At 37.8% G+C, this 12,489-nt stretch overlaps 1 protein-coding gene across 1 annotated transcript in view; it reads left to right on the top strand.

Annotated features, from left to right (window-relative positions):
- Positions 1-12,489, top strand: part of afap1l2 (actin filament associated protein 1-like 2) — an 86,152-nt gene that overhangs the window by 30,180 nt on the left and 43,483 nt on the right. The window contains exons 3-4 of the mRNA XM_010865827.3: positions 7,892-7,975; positions 9,986-10,077. Of these exons, the coding sequence (XP_010864129.2) occupies positions 7,892-7,975; positions 9,986-10,077 (176 nt within the window). The remainder of the gene's footprint in view (positions 1-7,891; positions 7,976-9,985; positions 10,078-12,489) is intronic.

Genomic DNA, 12,489 nt, shown 5'->3' with positions numbered 1-12,489 from the left:
CAAAATAATATATGAATTACAGAATTTGTCTGTTTTAAATGGTTAATGAATTTGAAAAATACAAGAATGTGTCTGTATCATACAAAAAAAAAAAAAAATAGAATACATAGAAAAAGACAAGGTCCTAAATGATTTCAATGCCAATGCATAGCTCTAGCTCACATAGATTATTGGCTTATGAGATTTTTCTATAGGTGACATGAATAAGTTATCGAAAAACCGAGAGGAGTTAGTAGAAAAAGGGGAGATTTCGTTGGAATTTCGTTTTGTGATTAATTATTTAGCCTAATACATTTGGCTTCAGTAAAATAAGCAGAGAATTTTCAAAGAGAGACGATAGGATGTGTGCGATTTAGTTTCTCTTTCCCTTCTAAAATAATGTAGATTCACATTTTCGATTTACATCAGATGAATTAGTGGTAACCCATATAATTACTCCCAGATGAATGAAAACGGTAACCCATATAATTAACCTATAAGTAACCTATATAATTTGGATTAAAAAAAGATTTGTTTCAATAAAAGACAAACTAAGTTTTCATTCATCTGGGAGTACCGCACATTCATCCACTGACGTCATGCAGGGGTGATTAGCACCTGGGTACCATTTGGGTACCAACGCTAAGTGGTGTGGGCTGTTGGGGGATTAAGTCTTAAAAAAGGGTAAAATAAAAAGGGAAGTGGTCTCAATTTTTTTTTCTGTTTGTCAATTTAGATTTCCAACAACGGAACATGGTAATATACTGTACGCCTATTTAGGAAAAGTCATGGAATTGGCATAGGCATTTGGCAGTTCTAGTTTAAGACAAAACATTTTTTATAAATGTAAACAAAATAGAAAATTATAATATATAAAAAGATATACATACAGATTTTTATCTATCATTAGGACCTCTCTGAGGGCCAATGACGGTTCCCTACTAGTACTTTATCATATTGTTTCCTTTAGCAATACATCTCTCCATTCTATCATGATATCTCAATTTATTTTAAGTCTGTACTGTCCCATCAGCTCAGTGCTCTATATAATATATCAACATGGGTGAATGTGTCATTTGTTGTTTTTCAAATCAGATTACAGACCCAAAGCAACTGTATTGGTACATCGATGTGTTCCCAACTGACTTAATGTGCTCCCAACTGACATGTGTTCCCAACTGACTTAAATTTCATGTCACTCTTGGCAAAGCTTTTGATTATTAATAAACCTGGTACATCTTACGGTTTTTATTAGCCATGTTCCACCATGGCTGGTCTTTGATTAGTAGCAGACTGACTAAAAACAAATGATTATTTGTTTGTACAGTGCATACTTTCCTGTAAATACAGTATCAATTGGCTGTCACTGTATTTTATCATTGCTATTCATGACATCATTCATGCCTACATCAACCATTTTTCATGTGGTATTTTATCAATACATTTTATTTGTTGTAGTATCTATTCGGCCCTTTCTGGTGGAAACATTTGAACTGCAAAGGAAGATACTTCAAACAGGAATTCATTTTTAAACGGATTAGTCCTTTTTTAAACATCAGATGCAGTGTTGCCAACTCCTCAGTAAGGAAAGTAGCTATTATTTGTCCTAAAAGTCGCTAGAAGTTGCTAAATGACGTTATCACCTAATTTGCATAATTGGCCATGTGCATGTAATTGAGATGGACGCTGTAGGAGAGAGGAATAAAGTCTGAGTCAAAACATCCTAAATATGTTTTGAACTACAAATGAACTTTCTTCTGTCGAGTCATGTTTTTTTTTTTTTGTTTAGTTTTCTTAATTTTTGTTTTTGTTTTTAACCTTATGGTCCACTTAGGAGCCTACAACAAGTGACAGTAAAATATGAAAATTTCTAACCATAACATTTGTAACATTATAATTTTTTTGTATACAATCTACATTAACAATCTAAATGGACCAAAAAGAGACAATAGAAAAAACTGTGCTATGTGTGAGTGCTTTGGGACGGGGGAGGGGCCCACGGCAGCACCCGCTGCTCATTGAGAAGAGTTAGAATGATACCTGCTTTCATGTCAGAGTCTCAAAGTCTCCAATAACACCAGAAAAAGTTGCTAGATTTGTCCAAATGGTAAAAAAACAACATGTGACTAAATACTCTGTGAAATCCAAACATCCTAACATGTTTGTTTCATGCAAACTAAACTGTCTGGTTCAAAATAACCTTGGAATTAATTTTGTCAAATTTTGTACTAAGTAACCAAAATTGGGTTGTTTTAAGCCCAGCAGTTTTCAGAGTGTGGTGTTCTTTGCAATAGGAACTACGTATTTAGAAAGTAACTGATAATAAACCAAATGTCATACCATTGGTCGGTGTTGCACAAAACCAATTTTTGGTATTGGGATTCTAGTGCAGTCAAAGTTTAGTATGCTGTAGTCTAGTTCAGATTTACATTATTTTGAGTATGCCCAAACAATATTGAAAATATTTCAGTGGGTAATATGCACTTTTCTGGGACCCATTCTGGTGTATGAAAGCTCATATTTACTGAATAAAAATTATGCAAAACTTAAAAAATTGTGCTTAGGTGCTTTAAGTCAAGTGGGGTTTTGTCTCCGTAGTTTGTACATCTCTGGGAGTGAGTGTTGTGTTTCTGTGTTCTGGTCTTGGGCTTCTTCCTACTTCCTCCCCTGGCTCCAAACTGTATCTGTGTTTTTCCAAGGCTGCGTTTATCCTCATGGGACACTCGCGTCCTTTGAGCAGCTGTTTATAAATAGCATTCATTTCCATACTCCAAATCTGTTTTCACTGTACCGGGAAAACATAGTCTCATTCTGCTTCAGTTGTATTTCACTCTTGCTATCCATATCAAAGGCATGACTGTCACTAGAGTATTCCTTAGGTTTCACAATTGTTTTCAATGTGTTTTCATTGAACAAAAATCTAAATGCAACGTGCAACACATTCAAAGATTTTACTGAGTTACTGCCCAATATGGTTGAAATCTCCATTAATCCCTGAAGAGCACCTTCTCCAATGTAACAAAGTTGAGTGTTTGCCTACAGAATTTTGTTACGATACAGTACTGCAGTCAGGTCAAGACCCTGGTGAGGATGATGAACACACAGAAGAGCTTCCTTATGATGATTTCTGACAGTTTGTGCAGAAATTGTCTGTGTTGTGCAAAACCATAGTTTCATCAGCTTTCTGGATGGCTGGTCACTAATGATCCCGCAGGGCAAGAAGCCGGATGTGGAGATCCTGGGCTGGTGGGGTTACACATGCTCTGCAGTTGTGAGGCAGGTTGTACATACTGCCAAAATCTCTAAAACGATGTTGGAGTCAGTTAACATTAACATTAACATTTACACTCACCTAAAGGATTATTAGGAACACCTGTTCAATTTCTCATTAATGCAATTAACTAATCAACCAATCACATGGCAGTTGCTTCAATGCATTTAGGGGTGTGGTCCTGGTCAAGACAATCTCCTGAACTCCAAACTGCATGTCAGAATGGGAAAGAAAGGTGATTTAAGCAATTTTGAGCGTGGCATGGTTGTTGGTGCCAGACGGGCCGGTCTGAGTATTTCACAATCTGCTCTGTTACTGGGATTTTCATGCACAACCATTTCTAGGGTTTACAATGAATGGTGTGCAAAGGGAAAAACATCCAGTATGCGGCAGTCCTGTGTGCGAAAATGCCTTGTTGATGCTAGAGGTCAGAGGAGAATGGGCCGACTGATTCAAGCTGATAGAAGAGCAACTTTGACTGAAATAACCACTCGTTACAACCGAGGTATGCAGCAAAGCATTTGTGAAGCCACAACATGCACAACCTTGAGGCGGATGGTCTACAACAGCAGAAGACCCCACCGGGTACCACTCATCTCCACTACAAATAGGAAAAAGAGGCTACAATTTGCACGAGCTCACCAAAATTGGACAGTTGAAGACTGGAAGAATGTTGCCTGGTCTGATGAGTCTCGATTTCTGTTGAGACATTCAGATGGTAGAGTCAGAATTTGGGGTAAACAGAATGAGAACATCATCATCATGCCTTGTTACCACTGTGCAGGCTGCTGGTGGTGGTGTAATGGTGTGGGGGATGTTTTCTTGGCACACTTTAGGCCCCTTAGTGCCAATTGGGCATTGTTTAAATACCACAGTCTACCTGAGCATTGTTTTTGACCATGTCCATCCCTTTATGACCACCATGTACCCTACTTCCAGCAGGATAATGCACCATGTCACAATGCTTGAATAATTTCAAATTGGTTTCTTGAACATGACAATGAGTTCACTGTACTGAAATGGCCCCCACAGTCACCAGATCTCAACCCAATAGAGCATCTTTGGGATGTGGTGGAACGGGAGCTTCGTGCCCTGGATGTGCATCCCACAAATCTCCATCAACTGCAAGATGCTATCCTATCAATATGGGCCAACATTTCTAAAGAATGCATTCAGCACCTTGTTGAATCAATGCCACATAGAATTAAAGGAAGTTCTGAAGGCGAAAGGGGGTCAAACACAGTATTAGTATTGTGTTCCTAATAATCTTTTAGGTGAGTGTATTTCTCTAGTGGACATATCTGCATTCAACATGCCAAATGCACTCTCTCCCAAAACATGAGATGTCTGTTGTGTTATATTACAAAACTTGAAATATATTGTGTGTATCGATTATGCTCTTTAATCAGCTTCTTGATATAACACACCTGGATGGATTATCTTGGCAAAGGGGAAACGTTCACATACAGGGATGTAAATAGATATTTATAGGGGGTGCTTTTTTGCTTATGGAAAAATGTATGGTATCATTGTTGCGTTTATGTGGCAATAATGTTTTTGTTCAGTGTATAGATTTAAGAATGGGATCCTTCTAGAACCAGAAAGGGAACCAGACAAGCCTAGTACTGCCGGCCCGTTATAATAAGGGGTGAATGTTGTGATCCCTGGCTGCTTTCGATCTGCAATTTTCTATGTGGCAGACTGTGTCGTTAACCATTACGCTATTTAAACAGTGGGTTGTGTTGGACGTAATAAGTGTTTACTGCCATGCAAAGTAATATTATTTCGTTGAAAAATGAGTTATCATTTTTGGAACATAAAAGATTTGCTATATTGTGTGGACAAATATCTTGAGTAAATTTTTTTCTTTATGTTTGACACAGTAGTTTGAATAAAGTGTAAAGCAAATAGTGTTGCAGCGGTGGTTTTTACAAATGTTACATCTAGCTTTTCAGAATGGCCCTTTGCTCTCGAGGGAAAATTGTGGTGTTGATAGCTTTAAAAAGCAGACCCAAAGATCAATGTAAGAAAGATTAGGCTACAACATAAATAGGCAATCTACTTAAATTACTTTTTAGCTAGCTTAGGCTTGTTGTTTGATGGCAGTCAAAGTACAGAGTGGATAAATATTTCTGAGTGACAAAAATTTGAATATCTGAAAGGGGAATTGATCCGGGCTCAAAACATTAATAACAGGATGTTGAGGATGTTACCACAGGGCTTGCTGGTACTCAGATAGCCTCTGTATAGTCTCCAATTGCAGCTTTTACACCAGCCATTACATTTATGCTGAAATAACGTGGGAAACACGTTAATTAATTAATGTAACTAAAGTCTACTCTTGTACAAAGATTACTGTAGATTGCTAGCTAATAGCTATAGAGTACCTACAATGGATATAAAAAGTATACACACCCCTGTTAAAATGCCAGGTTCTGACAAAGATAAATCATGTCAGAACTTTTTCCACCTTTAATGTGACCTATCACGTGAACAATTAAATTGAAAAACAAACTGAAATCTTTGAGCAGGTAAAATAATACTCACAATAACCTGGTTAAGTTTTGATTTTATTACAGCACTCAGTCTTTTTGGTAGGGGTCTATTAGCATTGCACATTTTGACGTGGCAATATTTGCACATTCTTCTTTGTAAAAGCGCTACAAATCTGTCAGATTGTGAGGACATCTCCTGTGCACAGCCCTCTTCAGATCACCCCACAGATGTTCATATGGATTCAGGTCTTGGCCCTTGGCTGGGCCAATCCAAAATGTTAATGTTCTTATGGTGAAGCCATGCTTTTGTGGATTTGGATGTGTGCTTTGGGTCATTATCGTGCTGAAAGATGAACATCCTCTTCATCTTCAGCTTTCTAACGGACGCCTGAAGGTTTTGTGCCAAAATTGCCTGGTATTTGGAACTGTTCATAATTCCCTCCACCCTGACTAAGGCCCTGGTTCCAGCTGAAGAAAAACATGCTGCCACCACCATGCTTAACTGTGGGTATGGTGTTCTTTGGGTGATGTGCAGTGTTGTTTTTGCCCCAATCATACCTTTTGGAATTATGGCCAACCTTGGTTTCATCAGACCATAACAAATTTTCCCATGTTCTTTTGGGAGACTTGATGTTTGTTTTTGCAAACTTCAGCGGGGCTTGGATGTTTTTTTTTGTAAGAAAAGGCTTCTGTCTTGCCACCCTACCCTATAGCCCATTCATATGAAGAATACGGGAGATTGTTGTCACATGTAGCACACAGCCAGTACTTGCCAGAAATTCCTGCATTTCCTTTAATGTTGCTGTAGGCCTCTTGGAAGCCTCCCTGACCAGTTTTCTTCTCATCTTTTCATCAATTTTGGAGGGATGTCCAGTTCTTGGTAATGTCTCTGTTGTGCCATATTTTCTCCATTTGATGATGACTGTCTTCACTGTGTTCCATGGTATATCTAATGCTTTTAAAATTATTTTGTACCCTTCTCCTGACTGATATCTTTCAACAATGAGACCCCTCTGATACTTTGGAAGCTGTCTGTAGACCATGGCTTTTGCTCTGAGATACAACTAAGAAAATGTCAGGAAAATCCTAATAGAACAGCTGACCTTTATTTGTGATTAATCAGAGTCACTTTAAATGATGGCAGGTGTGTAATGACTTCTACTTAACATTCGACATTTCAGCAGAAATACACAAACAGTCCTTTTTCCCGTAAAGCACAACTAACTCTATTAATAAATATGTATATAACTATATCATCATTCTCTTTCAGTATCATATCCCCAAAGTAATACATTCTTGACTCATTAACAAGGTTAAAAAAAAGTGAGCAAACAGAGATTGAAGGCACGGTTGACAAAGCAACAACTCACCTGGTAAATTGTGTTATTGTTAGGGTGTTCTAGAGCCTCCCTCTCTGTTCTTCCTCAAATAAAAGTGTTTTCTGCAAAATTCTTCATTATGGATGACAATACTTTCAGTAAAAATAAAAGTTGCTTACAACTTCTACAGAAAAATCTGGAGAGTCTTAGCATTCAAGCTAATTGTTGACTACCTTGGAGAAACCGAACCACTCTCTCTCCAATACATCCCTTGATCCTGAAATCTATTTTAGCTTTAAAAAATGGTTCAAACAACATTAATATCTGTATCACAAATTGTGAATGAATGCTTCTTTTAACTACTGATTACCACCCTAAGTAAGCATGTAGGAATGTTGTCACAATTGTCATTCATTTCACAAACTGAAAAACAAACTTGTTTGTGAATGTACATTATAATGTTATGATTCTTTTATTTCATCACATACATGCATCACATAAATTTTTTATGAAGAGAGAAGTGTATTTATCATACCACAGAAAGCCTCTGTATAAAGACTTTGAAACTGGTTTCTTTGAATAATATCTGTATCACAAATTGTGAATGAATGCTTCTTTTAACTACTGATTACCACCCTAAGTAAGCATATAGGAATGTTGTCACAATTGTCATTCATTTCACAAACTGAAAAACAAACTTGTTTGTGAATGTACATTATAATGTTATGATTCTTTTATTTCACAACTTAACTCTGGTTTGTATCAGCAGCATGTATAGTCAAGTGAAATATTATTCTCATGTTGAGTAATATGTATCTCTATCAAAGGCAATCTTTCTGGTGGTGATGAGGAGTACATCTACATGAACAAAGTCCTTGTCCCTGGGCTGGATAAAGACAAAGCTGCAAGAGGTGAGCAAAAGGCCTTTTTAAACAAGGCGGAACCTTTTTGCTGATGTAGCACTCTCTATTCTGCTTTGTTGATTCATACATTGCACGTATGTTCTATTGAGGATTCACACATCATCATCCAATAATTGAGGTGTGCTTTATTTCGCTTGGAGTTTTCACATTTTGGAGTCTGGATTTAACTTCAGAATACTTATGTATGTATTGGGTCAGTTGCTTTCCATGTAGAATAAATCCTTATTTCAGTCAGGTTGGCTCTTGGTCCATAACTATTATTTTGCTGTTTGGAATGGTTTTATATAAAGACAGGATTTTTATAAACACCTGGTAGACTGATGCACAGCTTAGAAAAAGTGGAAGCAGGTAAGTGTGTGGTATTTGTTTTCTAGTAGGAAGATGGACACTTCATAAAGCATGTAACGTAAAATGGTACAAAGCAGGATGGAGAAATGAAATAGATGCAGTAAAGTGAAGGTGAAAATGAAGTAAATGATGCCTAGATTTGTCCGGAGGCATGAATAAGATGTTTTATTCCAGGTAATGTTTCAGTTCTCTGAACTAAATATTTGCGGGTATGTCACGTTGCTGGAGAAAATATGTCCTCCTGACTGGTGTTGATAGGTTCTTCGAACAGATGTAGCTAATGCGGTCTGGGTGTGGCTCCAAAAAACTGACCCATGCAGGACTTTATCTCAGAATACTCAAGTCACAGTTTCTCACACATCAGACCCACAGAATAAATCAATTCACACAGTCAAGTCAGAGTTGGTTTGTTGAGTCTGCAGTACTTTGAAATTACTTTGAAAAATTGGTTTTGCCGTTTTTCAAGTTCAAGTCCAGGTATGATGCGCATGATAGGCTGCATCACACCAAATGAGAAACAAAACCACATTTTCAGCAGTGATGCTGAAAAGAAGTGTGAAAACCACTCACATGCATTCTGTCCCTGTCCATTCCAATAGCCCCTCAATTGGCCTCTTCCCTCCTCCCCATTTCCTGTGTTTTTCTCACTAGTTCTTTCTTTGGCCCCCCTTTACAACCCAACCTCTGAGGTCAGAATTTTTTTTAGGCCTGTGATTAAGAAGAAGCAGCTTAACACGCATCCACCCCGCAGTGGACCACTAATCTATTGTTTTACAGCCTATACCCAAGTACAAGGGCTTCCTCAGATCTAAAAGATGAAGAAGTCCTCTAGTTGTCATGCATCACATAAATTTTTTATGAAGAGTGAAGTGTATTTATCATACCACAGAAAGCCTCTGTATAAAGACTTTGAAACTGGTTTCTTTGAAGGACCTAAAAGTGAATACCTTTCATATTGTCTTGTCTAGCTACCCATGTGAGAAAAAAGGCCTTATTTCAACTGACTGTTTCCAACCTAAAGATTAGTGTTTGAATATGTTTAAGTCTTCATCATACTAATTTAGCGAAAACAGACAGATGTTTTTAATTTGTGTGCTCTAAAGACAGTGTTGGCCATTTTGTTCATTTTCTGTGGTTCCTGTTAGACTTTCACAATAAAGAACTCTGCTTGGGTTCCTATGGCAACCCAGGTGTCTGCATGCTGAGATTAAGTTAGTGGAATTTTGGACAAGAGTGGAATATTGCTGTAATACAGTAGCGTAGAGACTGTCATAGAAATAGGCAACTTACTATCATGCAAATTTCAGTCAAAATCTTTGCATTGTTCTTTAGGCTTGCTGGTCATTTTTGCTGCATCCCCCAGCTGAATTCTACTCATTGGTGTTTAGGATGGAAGGTTATGAAGTTCAGTTTACTTTGGAAGGGACACCAACTTTTCCATGCTTAAAGTAACTTCCTTTGAGACCCAGTAAGGAATATAAAAACCTGACAAGGCTCATGCATTCTGTTCTTATGATGCTGTTCTTATAATAACCATAAGATTCTCCTTTACTATTCTTTTTTTGCTTTTGTGAAAATGGGTGTCTTGCTTTCAATGGTTCTTGTTCGTGTTTATATCATGTTCTTCTTAACTTGTGTCAAAATTACTAGACAACAGATCAGATGCCCTGGCCGATGGAATTGCAGCAAAACATGTCCCCGCCCCACTGAAGAATCTTCCTGACTTACCAGCACCTAGAACAGTGAGTGATATTCAGTTAAATTTAGTTCAAATTCAGTTACATTTTACTTAACATAACATATCTTTCTAAATCACACATTACATCCATGTTGGGACATCCGAGATAATTAAGAATGTGTTTTGTATATATTAAACCTAGGGTTGGGTATCAAGAACCAGTTCCATGTTCTAACCGGTTCCAAATTTCCAAGAACTGTGGATTTGAAAAGACACGTGCATTTTGATTCTGCTTCGATTCCCTAATGTTTGCATTTCAGTCACACATTTTACAGTCCATAAAAGTTGCACTTATATGCTAGTACCTCCACGGAGAGCGGACCTAATGTCACGTGATTTGACGAAGTTCGTCAACAAAGCAAGCACGTGAGAACTGAGAAGAGACACTTTACATCCAGGACTGTGGCTGGCCACAGCAAATGCTCAAAGGTTTGTCTTAGCTTCACCAAAAATGTTTATGCCAAATGTAAGCCCAGCATTTCATGCAAGGGAAGGAAGCACTTCCAATATGATTAAACACGGCGTGAATCTCCCAGTTCCAGCCACAGTAATGCCCCAGATACAGCTAACAGTATCAACGTCTCACACTCATGTACACAAAACACAGCAGGGCTGTCAATCTTCCTTTATAATACTGTTGGAATTTCAATATTTAGTTTTCTTAAATACAAGTTCAGAGAGCATCACTACACCTCCGGTACAACCCCATTGGCCCCTTTCACTTCAGCCATGAAGGAGAAGATGAGCAAGGGGAAGATGAGTAAGAAAAAAGCGGAGGATTTTTGGTGAAGGGGTTACTGTACATCCATTTGCTACGGTTGAGTCTCCTTCGTTTAGGTTATATTTTTCTAATATTTATTTAAATAGTTTTGGTTTGTCATTTTTATAAATGAAGGGGAAAAGAAACCTTCCTGAATCCTATCACCGTTGACAAATGACTGATTATAGCCAAAAGGTGCAAAGAATAAATGTTAGGCAAATTTTCCTTCTTGAAATATGTTGTAAGTTTTCTTTCCCCAAAATACTGGAATTGGAACCGGGATTCGATAAGAATTGGATTTGATAAGCAGATTCGGAATCGGGATTGGAATAGATGAAATTGAAATGATACCCAACCCTACCATAGTCTACCTCGGGAACCTTATTGCTGCTATCCCTACATTTCGGTTGCACATGCCACCTTACACCTACAACTTGCTTGATTGCTCATTTACAATTGCCATTTGCACCATTTCCATATGTAACAAACTATATTGAATACTTGTAAATTTCCTGCCCTCTTTTGGCACTTCTGGTTAGATGCTAATTGCATTTCGTTGTACTGTACTTGTACATTTCAATGACAATAAAACTGAATCTTAATCTAAATTAAATAGTACTTTTGTGCTGCAAGGCTCCATTTTAGCAAGTCTCATATTTTCATGAAAAATATTTTCTTTTTATTATCATAAATACAACTGTTAATAATATTGATTCTTGACTATTATTTATAACAAGAATAACTGATGTGTTTTATCTTACATTGAACTAAGTATCACATCAAAGACTAACATGACTTTCTTGCTGGTGTGACAGTTTAGCATCTTTGGCTTCACTCATCTTTTGCCTTGTGTTTTATTAAGTGCAGTTAGTTCAGCCAGGGAATCCAATTGGTGCAATGGCTCAGCGATGCATCAGCTGATGTCGAGATCATGCCTACCGCAGTCTCAAGATTTTCTTATCTGATATGGCGGTCTATTTAAGTTGGTCAGGAAACATTCTGGTGCTTTGCTCGTCTTTTTAGCGTGCTCTAGCTAAACCCACCACCCCAGCCTCCACCTGTTTTGGTTATTTTTCCTTCTGTGGTTGGATTGGTACTGCGCACAGTACCTTGCTCATTGCCTATATGGGTATTCACAGTGCGAACTATATAATGACAATTGGGGGGGGGTCAAGCTTTTCTCCAGGGCATAACGGGAACCCAGTACAGTGCAGGCATGTGTTTTTGTGAACTGAAATCATACAATCCTTACAGTATCTTGCTTGTTTAATGTAATGTCTGCAGTTTCTTGATGATGATAAATCCAATCCATCACACCAGCTCATGGGGCACGAACGACACAAAAATATTTGTTGTCAGGGGTCACCAACAAAGTATCCTTTGTCTGAGGCCATTAGAACGTCATTTGTTACCTTTTTTGAGTGCAGTCTCAGTGCTATGATGGGGTCTGAAACCGGACTGGAGCATTTTCATAAATGTAATTTGTCTTCAGGAAGGCATTCAGTTGTTGGGAAACGCATTTTTCTACGATTTTTGAGAGGAACAAGAGGTTCGATATTGGCCTATATTTGTTTAATATTTCGGGAGTTTGGTACACATCCGGAAGAAAGGGAGCAATTTACCATGTTCAACATTGGCAGACCTAGCACAGGAAAT

Source organism: Esox lucius, chromosome 5 (assembly GCF_011004845.1).
Source record: "Esox lucius isolate fEsoLuc1 chromosome 5, fEsoLuc1.pri, whole genome shotgun sequence".
In the NCBI taxonomy this organism is placed as follows: Eukaryota; Metazoa; Chordata; class Actinopteri; order Esociformes; family Esocidae; genus Esox; species Esox lucius.
This window is presented reverse-complemented; position numbering and strand designations above follow the sequence as displayed.